Source organism: Pelodiscus sinensis, chromosome 3 (assembly GCF_049634645.1).
Source record: "Pelodiscus sinensis isolate JC-2024 chromosome 3, ASM4963464v1, whole genome shotgun sequence".
NCBI classification, from domain to species: Eukaryota; Metazoa; Chordata; order Testudines; family Trionychidae; genus Pelodiscus; species Pelodiscus sinensis.
The window spans coordinates 76,640,671-76,654,074 of NC_134713.1; the positions used below are offsets into that span (position 1 = coordinate 76,640,671).

A 13,404-nucleotide genomic window follows, 5' to 3' on the forward strand; every position below is an offset into this window, starting at 1 on the left:
CTCTGTCCTTATCTCCAGCAGCAAAATGTATAAGTGCTCTTCACAATAAAGTGTGAGTCTTGTAGGCAACACCATCTATGACCCTGGTTATAAACAAAGCATCTGCTCACAAGTTACTCCAACATCCCTCAACATCCAACAACAGCCAGCTCAAAAGAAGCAATTTAACTTTACAGTACCTTCTCCACACCAGGCCGGGGCTGTCTTAGCTTAGTCAGGCAATATTAAAGGAGCCACATCTGCTTTATGGAAGCAGAGCTAAGCAACTCACTCTTAACGAAAGAAAGTGACACAGAGATGGTTCCCTCAGGAATCAAAACATCACTGAGGCAACCACAAACAGCCAGTGAGCAGCAAGAATGTGGCACATGATGAGAGCATTTCATTGCAGCCACGCTTGGATTTTTCTAATTATGGGATGGCAATTGTTGCATCATCGACAGGAATATGTGATCAGACTCATTTTAAAACAATCAAACCAAAGGCAGGACCAGGGAAACACAACGAACCCCCATCCATTGGTGCTTATATTTATTAAGAATATTGAAATCATGGCACTGCTATAACGATGACCTGCTAAAGAATTATTTCTCCTGAGTGCAGTTTGACTGAAGCAGGCTCTGTGTTTCTATGACATCCGTATAATCACTTAGCAAACTTTAGGGTACTAAGACAATCGCTACTAATAAATGCATACTACACAGAGTCTGGGTATCAGAATGGGTTAAAGCACTCACCTTGCACTAGAACCAGTTGAAAATTACATAGAAAAATGGTTTAAAATTTTTTTTTCCTATAACTGGAAAATGGAAATGAAGCAGTGTTTTCTTTTTTCGTTTTGCTTCCCCTTCCCCCCTGCCTTTTGTTAGAGGCAAATGGAAACAGAAAAGAATTGAAAAGGAAAGGGAAGGACATAAAATAAAGAGGGAGAAACAGTGGGGAGGGGGAGGAAAAACTATAATCTTGTAATTCATGAAGAATTTTACATAAACAAATATCTTTCTTTTTTGGAACCAGGGAATGACAGTGACTTTCAACTTTACTCATTTTTTTGGCAATTCCTCTACTGATACAGTTGCAAGCTCAAATGCTGCCTTAATGGAAATCAGTCCTTAAGAACTGCCAGATGTCCAGACCCACGGGCTATTTAGTCCAGTATTCTGTCTTCAGCACTGGCGAGCATCAGATGCTTCAGAGAACAGTTCAAGAATCCCACAGTAGGAAGATCTTACCCCATGAAGGTCTCATCCTAATCCCCAGTACCTAGATATTAGTTTAAATCCTGACTCATGAGTGTTTATTTTCTATGCCACACTTTTTTTTTAAGCATTCATTATTATAATGCCGGATTTGCTACTTCCAGCTAAATTCCCAGTTCCTTTTCCCCCCAGTATCTTGGCCTCAACACCGTCCAATGGCAAGATGTTCTGCACCAAAGAACATGTTGAGTGAAAAAAATGTTTCCTCTCCAGTATTATATTTTCTACCTTTCAAATCCATCAAATGTCCCCATGTTCATTGTCTGTATTGCCACACTCAGTGCACCTGACTAACCTCTGATCAGAAAAGATTCAAAACAAGAATAGCAGAAGTGTTTCGTGTTAGCACCATGTTGCCAAAGCATAACTGTGAGGAGGAGTTTGCACAATGCCATTGCACTCTGCACTTCACTCTAGCCATCTCTATTAGTCTGTTCCTTGCATAAGCTCAAATTCTCATAATGCATGGGCTTCCTGTCCATGGACAATGGAAAACACCATTCTGGCTACCGTATTTTCCGGCGTATAAGGCGACTGGGCGTATAAGACGACCCCCTAATTTTCCAGTTAAAACATAGTTTTTGGCCTATACTCGCCGTATAAGACTACCCCCCCTTCCGAGGCAACACCATTTAATAACACCAGCCCGCTGGATGTGCCCTAATACAGTACTGTAGCTTCGGCTACATACAGAACGTCCCTGTGCTGATACTGTATGTACCGCGCTGAGCCAATCCCGGCAAGCGGTGTATTCTATTAATGCATACAAAGCCTGCTCGGATTGGCAAAGGTTGTAATAGCCCGCCTCTCTGACTCAGCCAATCCGAGCAGGCTTTGTATGCATTAATAGATGACACCGCTTGCCGTGATTGGCTCAGCGCGGTACATACAGTATCAGCACAGGGACGTTCTGTATGTAGCCGAAGCTACAGTATGTTTATACCCGGCGTATAAGACGACCCCCGATTTTTGGGGGATGTTTTTTAGTATAAAAAGTCGTCTTATACACCGGAAAATACGGTATTTAATTTATTCCCCTTTATTGGACACTGGTGAGGCCACATCTGGAGTCCAATTCTGGGACCCCTGCTATAGAATGGATGTGGACACATTGGAGAGGGTCCAGCAGAGGGCAACCAAAATGATTAGGGGGCTGGAGCACGTGACCTATAAGGAGAGGTTGAGGGATTTGGGCTTATTTAGTCTGCAGAAGAGAAGAGTGAGGGGGGATTTGATAGCAGCCTTCAACTTCCTGAAGGGAGGTTCCAAAGAGGTTGGAGAGAGGCTGTTCTCAGTAGTGATGGATGGCAGAACAAGGAGCAATGGTCTCAAGTTACAGTGCGGGAGATCTAGGTTGGATATTCGGAAAAACTATTTCACTGGGAGGGTGGTGAAGCAGTGGAATGGGTTACCTAGGGAGGTGAAGGAATCTCCATCTCTAGATGTTTTAAGTCCCGGCTTGACAAAGACCTAGCTGGGTTGATTTAGTTGGGGTTAGTTCTGCTTTGGGCAGGGGGCTGGACTCAATGACCTCCTGAGGTCTCTTCCAGCCCTTGGATTCTATGATTCTATGAATTCCATAGCCCTTCTCCATGGTATCACAAAGTGTATTATCATACTGCAGGCAGCACATGAATAACCTGAGATAGGCACAAACTGGCATGAGATAAAAGTTATAGAAGACTTTTTTTTCCATGATGGCTATGAAAATTTTTGTACATTACTTACTAATGTAAATGTCACTTGGGTAAATGATATTTTTTATAACAGTGGACTACTGCCTGTGGGATTTTTAAACAAATCAGTTGTTTGGACATGTTCGGACTATAATATGGACATTTTGAATCATATTGTTAATTAACATGAAATAGTTTACACATTGTTTTAGGAATGGGAGATTCATATTTTTCATATTTCATATTTATATTCCATCTGAAGAAGTGGGTTGTGCCCACAAAAGCTCATGATACCATCTACACTTTTTGTTAGCCTCTAAGGTGCTGCAGGACTATTAGTTGTTTTTTAAGATTCATATTTAACTTACATGTAATTCATCTTGTGATAATTCACATTTAAACCACTTCAAAAGAATGAAAAGAAATTCCAAGAAAATCTTAAAAATCCAAACAAGTTGAAACAAATATAACCATAAGCATAAAATTCTACATCTTACTAGGACCCTAGGTATATTTTATGCTCATTCTGCATGACTGCATTTATGTAAGACATGAATTAAAACACTTGTCTCATGTGTATTTTTATCCATAGTTGATGCTCTCTCATCCATCACGCTCTGGGCACTTACTCTAATCATTTCATCCAAATTCTTTGTTGACACGCTTTGAGTTATGTATTTTAGAAAACAGCTTTAGCTAGTGCCCTTATGAAAGTCCCATTCCATATTTGGTTCCATGTCCTAATTTCAACATTAACAACACTTGGATTCTGCTGTAAATTGTTTTGCACTTAGACCAGGTCACTCACTGCAAGCCATTGCTCTGCAAGTACCATTTGTTCAGTAATGCAAGTCACTCATGTTCCCCCCTCAGTTGTTTTTAGTGGCACTTGTTAACAAGGCTCCAGCCTTCAACTTGTGAAGGATCTTATTCAGAGGGGATGGTTTGTTTTCAAAGTGAGCATGGATGCTGTAACCCAGAGGAGAATGAGAAACGTTTCTTCTTGGGAGGTCAGAGGAATTGGGAATAACTCTATTTCTGGGCATGCATATGAGTTTAATTTCCAAACATAGCTGAGAACTGAAAGTGTTGGCCATTCCTGAATTAAGTAAAAGCAGTCCATTTATTTGTGTCTGAATACTGATAACATCACCGAAGAATTTTTGGAAGCCTTCTCAATGCACCACTGAGTTAGCAAACTTTCAATCATAGGTGTTAGAGATAAAAAATATCTTCTGGGTCAAGTTCCTCTTTGGTGGAACTACATCGTTTTCAGTGAATCTACACCGGATGAATTTAATCTACTGGGTCACCTCTCCCTTTCCTTACAGTGATGGATTTATTCCATTATACCTTTATTAGTGTTTTGTCCAATTTAATTTTAAAGGTCTCAGACAATGGACCTTTTCGAATTTGCAATGGGAGACTAACAACAACTTAGCAGCTCATTTTATAGGGAATCTATTCTTGATGCTGTATTTTGATTTTCTATTACTTAAGGTCACCTATTACATCCCTTTCCACTTTCAAGAATTCCTCTCTCTCCTTGGCATTTTTGAGGGCTAAGTTGACAAGTAACAAATTACTCAAAATGTGTTGCTCTCTGCTCCTTCACTGAGTTGCCACCTTACATTTTATGTTCAGAAAGTAAATCTATGTATAAAGGTCAATTTCTAGTTCACATAGCTAAAGGGTAATTAATGATTTATCATTGTAACATAAGCCTCCCCCCCATTCTGAAATGCAGTCAATTGGTTCTCAAATGGGGAGAGGTTGTGCAGGGGCTTTTCAGAGCTTCAGGTGGTGAAAAGAAAGAAAATAGCCCGAGAAAGCAAACACTTTCCTCTTTCCCCTACTTCAAACACTGTGGTCAATCCACCCCCTCCCTGCTTGAGTGGTAAGATTAGGCAAATGTTTTATATTAGATTTGGTTGTGGTTGGGTAGCTTGCACAGTACCTTCATTCCCCCCCTTTAAATGTGACAGTAATATTTTATTTATCATTTAAGAGATAATGCTCATGGTAGAGGAATATATGAGGCAATAAATGGCCTTTGCAGGTAATTAAACACTGGAGCCAAGCTGAATCTATTGATAGTTATAAAAGCCATTTATTTTGAGCATACGCTATAGCCATGAGCACCTTTCCCAGTGCATGACAGGAGAAGATTTAACAATCCACAACACTAGAAAGGGAAAACATTGTGGTTTTCATGCCCTTTGTGGGTTTAAAATTTCTGTACAGCTGTTTATTCGGTCTCTTCTATGTTACTTTGAGGATGAGAGTTTCATAATAATTTAAACAGCAATAGTTCCTTAGTTCTTATATGGTGTTCTCCATCCATAGAGCTCACAGGGCTTTACCAAGGGAGGCCAGAATCATTATCCTCATTTGACAAATGAGGACAGAGGCCCAGACACATGAAGGAACTTGCCCCCAATCAGCCAGCAGGCCAGTAGCAGAGCCAGGCACAGACTTCCACAGCAGCGCCCTTTCCACTGGACCACACAACTACTTCGATTGCTACAGCACTTTCTGTGCAAGCCTCACAGTGTGTTTACAAAGAGAGGAGCACTCCGTCCCCTTCCACTGAGAGACCTTTGCAGGGGAACTGGTGTGGTTCTGCTAGTGCCTGGATGCACAATATAGGGTGTGTGAACAGCCCTTTGTGGCGGCGTGGCGGGGTTCCCCCGTCTCCTGCCCCCCCCCCTTAGTGGCACAAAGCGACTCCACCAGCCAGTACAATAGAGGGAGTTTATTGCTTCTGCAGGATACAGCACAGCATAGATGTAATCCGGTTACAGGGCCAGGCCTAGGATACCTCAGCCCCCCTTGAGATGGGGGAGACTGGGCCTCTAAATCCCAGGCCCTTGCTTAGGCTGCTTCCTCCATGATTCCAGACAGAAACTAAAACTCTCTTCCAGCCCTGCCCCCCAGCCAGGTGCTGGTCTCCACCCTCCTTCCTTTGTCTCCCTCCCTAGGAGGCTGAGCCTGGGTATCTGGGTTAATACACATTGGGAGAGTCAGTGAGAATTTTCCATCACAGCGCAGGGGGACCCCGGGTCACAGAGCAGACAGCCCCCCCATTACGTCACACCCTTGCACAGTACAGATCCCCGCTCCACAGCTATTTTTCCAGAGCATCAGCATGGTCAGGACTGGGAAACTGGAAGATTCACTGATCTCAGGTCTGCCTATCTCTTATTGGGGGAGGGGCAATGGTGGAGAAGAATCAGTGGTGGCCACTCCAGCCATTGGGTGAAACAAGGACTTATCTCTCATCCCTCATCTAAGGGGTGCAGTCACCCCTGGGATTGAACACAACAGTTGTTTGAGATCACAGTAAGACACAAGACAAAAAGGGGCAAACAAATAAAATACACAGCTGAAACTGAAGGGGTAATTTCAGGAAGCCAAACACAGCTGGCAGGTTTGAAAGGGGCTGGGAGGATTAATGCTCCAGATTTTATTAAAGGTGCCTCTGGAAGATCAATGAGCACATGCAATTCAAAAGATTGCACCTCTGGAAAGCCCATGCTGTTCAACATTGCATGGGGCGGGCAGGGGACAGGGACAAGGGCAGGAAATTGACACCTATTTCACCAGCTGTGGGACTTATTATTATTTGTATTGCAATAGTATCTGTGAGGCTTGACAGAGCTAGAACCGAGGTTTGCTAGTCCTTGGGCAACAGCTGTAAGCCACTTCTTGATAAGTCTGGGGCTATGTCTACATAGCAGTGTTATTTTGGAATAACTGGCATTACTCCAAAATAACACAGTCTGGCTGTGTCTACACTGCACCCCTTTTCCGGAAAAGGGATGCAGATTAGACAAGTCGGAATTGCAAATGCAGTGGGGGATTTAAATATCCCCCGCTGCATTTGCATGAATATGGCTGCCGCTTTTTTCCAGCTTGGGGCTTTGCCGGAGAAAAGCGCCAGTCTAGACAGGATCTTTCGGAAAATAAAGCCTTTTCCAAAAGGTCCCTTATTCCTCTTAAATTCAGGAATAAGGGATCTTCTGGAAAAGGCTTTATTTTCAAAAGATCCCGTCTAGACTGCATTTGCAATTCCGACTTGTCTAATCTGCATCCCTTTTCCGGAAACGGGGTGCAGTGTAGACACAGCCCCTATGTCTACACAGCAAGCAGTTATTTCAACATAATGACAAAATGGAGGACTTCTTACTCCAATTCCTGTCACACTCATTTTACGAGGCGTAAGGGAAGTCAGAGGAAGAGTGCTCTAACTCAAACTTCCTGCTGTGTAGACAGCACCAAAAGCCGAAATAAGCTATTTCAACTTAAGCTTCGCAATTGACGTAGCTCGAGTTGCGGAGCTTATTTTGGCTTTACCCCTGCTGCGTAGACATGCCCTAGCAGTGCAGGGATCGACAGGTCAAGAGCCTTGTGGGCCCATGCTCCCCAAAAAGGACCTGACTGGAAGTGCTCCTGGGCTCCTGGATTGGTCCAAGTGCACTACTTAAGCCTGGGGAGGTTACCAGGAGGTTGTCTGTGCAACTAGGTGAACCCCTGGCTAGCTGCTGTCACAGACCCTGCTCCTTTGCCTTGTTGCTGGCCCCTGGTTTCCGTGTCAGCTCTATTGCTTGGCTCTGGTTCTGGCTCTCAGTGCTAGTTCTGGGCTCCAAACTCCGGCTCCCCCACCCAGTCTGACTGTTCACCATGGTTCCTGCTAATTTTTTCCATCCATGTACAGAATACTTTTTCATATGCACCAAGACATGTGCGAATGTGCACCACCATTCGAAACAAAACCTAGCTGTGGGCGCTCTGCTCATCAGCAGGGCAGCATTTATACTTCTCCTGAGTGGCCGCACAAGCACACAACTTATAGTGAACACAGCTGCTCACACCCTATTTGTGGGAGAGCCTCATTTGGCTAGGCTCTCTACACACAGAAGGACATGATCTCTGCCTCAATGCCTCACATTCTAATTCCCGAGGCAACAAAGGGTCATATCTAGCAGTGTGGCTTATGAAGAAAATGTGGGTAGCAATGCTGAGAATAGGCACCTGGGCTAGCTATGAATAGAGCATCCTGAGTCTGAATTCTCAGACATTGAAAACATTGTACATTATATATGTTTAAATAAATATATCAGTAATTCCCACCAGGCCTTTATGTAGCCATTAGCATTTGGCAGCTGACTGTGTGTATAAGTGAATAATACCTCAAGAGCAAGGTTGAAAAGTGACCACTGCATGATGTCAATGGATTAATATGTCTGGATCCAACAGCTGATTCTCCTCTCACTTCTGCCGGTGTAAATCAAGAATTAAGTCCCTGAGGTCACTACATATGTTAAATTCATTGGCACACAGAGGCAAAAAGGCACAGGCCATTTTTAAAGAGTGACCGTTTAGATTCCAAACCAAAGAGCAAAAACCATGGAAAAACGTTGGCACTTTGGCAATGTCCTATGGCATTTTATTATGGGAATCTCACCTTCAATGTGAAATTCACACAGGTTTACAGGGCCTCACACAATCTCCCTGCTCTAAAGACAAGGCATTTTGATGAGGAGTGCATAGGGAGCTACGACAGATGAGGCTACGGAGGAGAGGGGAAATTGGGGTCTGTAATGCACATAACAGAGCAAGGCTCTGTGCTGACCCTGCTGCACAGAGGCAAAAGTCTTGGTTAGTAGCTGATCAGAGGAAGAGTCATAAGACACATATGTGCACAAATGCAGCAGGTCAAGTTCTGCTCCTACTTACACCAGTGTAACTTTGGAATTCTTCTACTGATGGCAAGGGAGTGATTGAGGACGGATGTTGCTGTAAGTGGGAATAGTAGATGGTCAATTGGCTTTGTAGGTGTCACATCAAGGGGCTGGAGGTCACTTATCCAGTTCATAGACTGGAGTAGCAAATGCATTCTCTGGCTAAGGGTTGATGGGGTATGCATCACCACCCCAAGTGTACCTCCCACACATTATGGGCTTTATGTGGGTAAAGGCAATTTCTCATTAATTGCTTTTATGTGTTTTATGAACCTGGACAATCATCTTGTGGATGAGTTTTCAAAACCAATAATAACTGACTGTAGCAACGAATGATACACTGGTATTTATACAGCACAGTACGTGCTACCTCATTCATTCAAATGTTGACTTAACCGAAGCACAATAACAGCATCGTGTACCATGAATCGATTGCTCAGTTTAACAACAATCCTCTGTGTGCCAAGATTTCACTGTATCTCCTGGCACATAAAGGTGAATGGGACTGGGCTGCAGTTCCATAGGAAAGTAACCTTTTCACTTATAACAATGACAGCACATGCTGGCACTGTATGGATTCCTTATGCTCTCAAGTGACAACAGAATCCCTTCAGTGACTCATCATTGTTCACCTAACCCACAGAGCCTGATCTTCAACCATGGCATTTGCAAAGGGCATAGCCTGGCTAGAATAGATTCTGCCACCCGCACTCGGGTTGAGTACTGTATTACCAAGAAATCAATGGGACCAGCAGCACAGTTAACTGCTAGTCAAAGTGAGTAAAGATGGCAGACTCTGGCTCACAATTCATCCGTCAGAACAGAGCCTGTGCTAGGCATAAGCAAACTAAGCAATGGCTGAGGGACCCAAGAAGATCCAGAGATCCTCCTATTAATTATTAGTATGTGTTGTGTTGTGTCTAGCACTGGCACCATGACCAGACTAAATACAACAAATCTCTTTCTTGGTACTGGCTGTCCAAACCCCCAAAACATTACCCCTGAATGCCTAAGGAAAAAAATATTAGAGAAACAAAACAACCTGTTATAATCAACCCTAACGTTACACTGGAGTCGAATACTCCTCCGACGACATCACTACTCTTCACGTCTGCAGTACAAATTTTGTAGCGGGGTGGAGGACAGGGGGGACAATGTTTCTTCTGAGCCGCTCACTTCTAAAGGGCTGCGAGTGATTCATGTGAAGCTGATATTAGCCATTCCAAAGTAATAGCACTAGGTTGATGTATAATAGTGCTATGCTCTGTCAGATTCGCGTGTCGCATGGCAAGCACCTGACTTAATGTGACTGCCGATGAAAAATGAAGGTGGTGGAACAGTCATTGGTGATAGAGCCTCTCACCTCTCATTCACTGGTTCCTATCCAGGCTCTTAGTGACAGAGTCTTGGTGTCTCTTCTTCATGAAATGAGAGGGCTGACTAAGTCCAGTTCCCGGTAGACAGCACTCCACATTACAAACACCAGCACCACAACCAGACTCCCTTTGTGACAGTCTAAGCAGAGAGGCTAAGGACTGCATGGACACGAGAGACTCCCCCGTGGGTTGGTGCCTCCAAGCCAGAAGCAGTGATTTGTTTGGGCCGTTACGGGGAAACCTCACTCTGCTGCAGCCCAGCCAGCTCGGTAGCTAATGCTAAGCATTTGTTTCCCTGTTCTGTTCACCTGGCATCTTTCAGATGCATTAACTCACTTTAATAACGAAAGGAAAAATCCTGTTAGTGACGGAGCAACGATGGATGGCCTGCCCCCAACGGTCTAACAGATCATTAGAGGAGATGATAGAAGATCACTACAGGATTCTCATTGCAAAATTCACTGAGGTTGATAGTCATGTGAGGAAAATACTTTTGAACAAACTGAGATTTGGAACTGTGGCTTCCAGGGGATTTTCGATGCTGCCTTTTGACATGTTATGACATTTGCACAAGGTGAAGTATCAGAATCAGCTTGTAATTGACACTCAATTTAATCATAAATGTAAGTGGTGCAGGACAAGAGCCTGTATGAAACAGAAATTCTTCCTCCTCGTGGGGCTATTCACTCAGAGCAGCCTCATGATCTACTCAGCAGTCAGAATGTGCAGACAGCTTCTGAAGTGATGCTCTTCATTGACTGCCAATTGAGCACTAAGGCCAACGCAAGTTCAGGGTGAAAAATGGTACTATAAATAATCTGTCAGTGACAGCAGATTATGGCCACGGTGTTTTATCAGTCATTTAGAATAAGAGATCCTCTAAGATGGCAGGCCAAAAGTCTCAAACTGGATGCCTAATGTTCAGGCTTGTGTTTAAAAGCAGCCTCATGTACAGAGGAGCTGAGAACTTCAGCTCCCATTGATTTCCCACCTACCCTACTCTCATCATTGTAGCCTACACTTTGCTGTATATTGCTTTTCCTCCATTGGTGTGTAAATGACACTCGTTTAACATACCCACTGACTCTTTGCATTTATATTCCCTTACAACGTGCACTTGATTTCTATGCCTGATGTGTCATTTATGCTGCCATTAAATTTGGCTCAGAGTCACCAATGGGAGATGCCCCTGCCTCCAGCAGGTCTCAGATTGTTACCTGGGGCTCATAACTAAGGAACTAGTCTCTGTGGCCAAGCTGAAATGAGGAGTAATGGTAGTTCGGACTAGGAAGCCTAGTCCGAACTACCTAGTCCGTGCCGCATGTAGCCGTGCGGCACGGAGTCCGCACTAGCGGACATTTAAAAATGGCGGCGCCCGGCGAGATGCAAATGAAGCCCGGGAAATTCAAATCCCGGGCTTCATTTGCAACTCCGGTTGCCTACATTACCACCCTAGTTTGAACTAGGGTGGTAGTGTAGACATACCCTTAGTTATTCTGAAATAACACTGCTCTGTATACGTGCCCTATGAGACTTATCTTCTGGATGAGCACTGAAAGGATGACCTTTAATTCTACGGGTGTGTGTGTGCAGGAGTCCAGGCAGGGGATGAGTGGCTCAGGGCAGGAGGTGGGGGTGCAGGAGTCAGTGGAGTGCAGAAGTCATGGCAAGGGGGATGGTAGTTGTGGGGAGGCTCTGGGGAAAGGGTGGGAGCTCAGTGCAAGGGGTGGGAGTGGCCAGCGGCTGCTCCCCAGGGCCATCCCAGAGTGATGGGGGCCACACTGCCTGGCCAATGGCTGCTCCCTGGGCCTGTGGTATATCACAGACTTCCTTTCCGTTTGATGAAAAACGGTTGCATTCCAGGTACATCCCGTTGTCCTGACAGAACCAAACCCTGACCTCGCTTTAAGTTATGATAAGAGGAAGCTACCTACCAAATGTGGTGGGCCTAGCTCTTATCTAAACCCTGTCCACATTGCAGCCTTCATCTTTGCTTCCATCTACAAAGCTGCACTCACTGGCTATTATCCGTTCAAAAAACCCTAGTGGTACACAATACTGAATTACAGATCATTTCCACTGCTCACCCAAAACATTGCAGCCTGGCATGTAGTACCGGGTAGACCACGTTCTTTCAAGAATCCGTTGCAAAACAAAGTGATTGCAAGAAGAAACACTCACATAGCTAAATGTTGGAACATAATATGCCAGAGTATACAGAATTAATTGTGGTTATTTCTTATTTGCATCGCAGTAACACCCAGGTGCCCAAGTTTGGAATGAGGCTCTACTGTGCTAGGCACTGCACAAACACATAATAAGAAACCATCTCAGCTCAAAGAGCTGATCCTTGAAATGAAGACAAGAAGCTACTGACAGGTGTAACAATCAGAGACAACAGCACAAGAATTATGAAGCAGAATACAGATAGAAAACAAATGGTAGCTGGTATCAGGTCCCTGAGGGTTTTTTTAAAATAAAAATAAAAAGTGAATACATGATGCAGATAACTGTAGTCCCTACTGCCCATCATCCCAGCCATGGATTTGGTGCCACGGAGAACCAAGTATACTAGAAATGAACTCATGGTCTGACTATCTGAAGCTTTGCTGTATAGCAAGCTGCTTCCTTTGCTAGGGAAATGGCCCTAGAAAAGAACCAGCAATCCATTAGGAAACCCAGGACTCTGTTAGCCTCATTTTCATTGGTCCTCATCACATCTTTAACAGTAGCTGAATCAAAACCCACCTGACTCCAGCCTTCCATTCTCATACTGCTCCAGGTTTTCCAAGGCATTGCTGTAGGGTGGGAAAGGCTGATTACTGAAGAGATTGTCACACAGTAGGCTGCGGCAAAGCTTCTTGAGGAAGCGCAGGACATAGCCAATACTGTTCACTACGGGCAGGCTCAGGAGGTGCTGCTTCCCGTCAAAAGAAGCAGAAACTGGAAAGCAAGAGAGAACAATTCAGTACACTCCACAGTGCACAGGAGCAAAACAGCTGGAGAATCTTTTTAATGGATAATGAAAATGGCTCTATGGAACGCTTGTTTTGGTGGCACAGAATAGTTCCCATAGAGAGGGATCCAAACCACAACCCTAGATCCAGATACTTCAGGGGAACTTCGGGGGATTTTGCAGCTGGCCCTGACCTCTGTAATGGCCTAAACTCCTAGCTTAGTCTTGCCAGGACTTTGATGAAGATCAGATCTGAAAATGATCTTTGTGTGCTTGAAGTAGCAGAAAGTGTGTATGCAGGGGGTGGGGAGTGATTGGGAAGCATATGAAGAAAATATTTATGTAAAGCGTTAGGCTGGAAGGAGAAGTCGACACCCTGAAATGATATTGGAG

The 13,404-nt window shown here is 44.2% G+C and overlaps 1 protein-coding gene across 4 annotated transcripts in view; it reads right to left on the minus strand.

Annotated features, from left to right (window-relative positions):
- The window catches only part of SCML4 (Scm polycomb group protein like 4), a 128,634-nt gene that overhangs the window by 42,169 nt on the left and 73,061 nt on the right, over positions 1-13,404 (minus strand). For all 4 annotated transcript variants that reach the window (XR_012902620.1, XM_014573691.3, XM_075923965.1 and 1 more), the window contains exon 5: positions 12,804-12,998. Coding sequence is in view for 3 of the 4 variants with exons in the window: in XM_014573691.3 (XP_014429177.1) it covers positions 12,804-12,998 (195 nt within the window). In the remaining variant the exon portion in view is untranslated. The remainder of the gene's footprint in view (positions 1-12,803; positions 12,999-13,404) is intronic.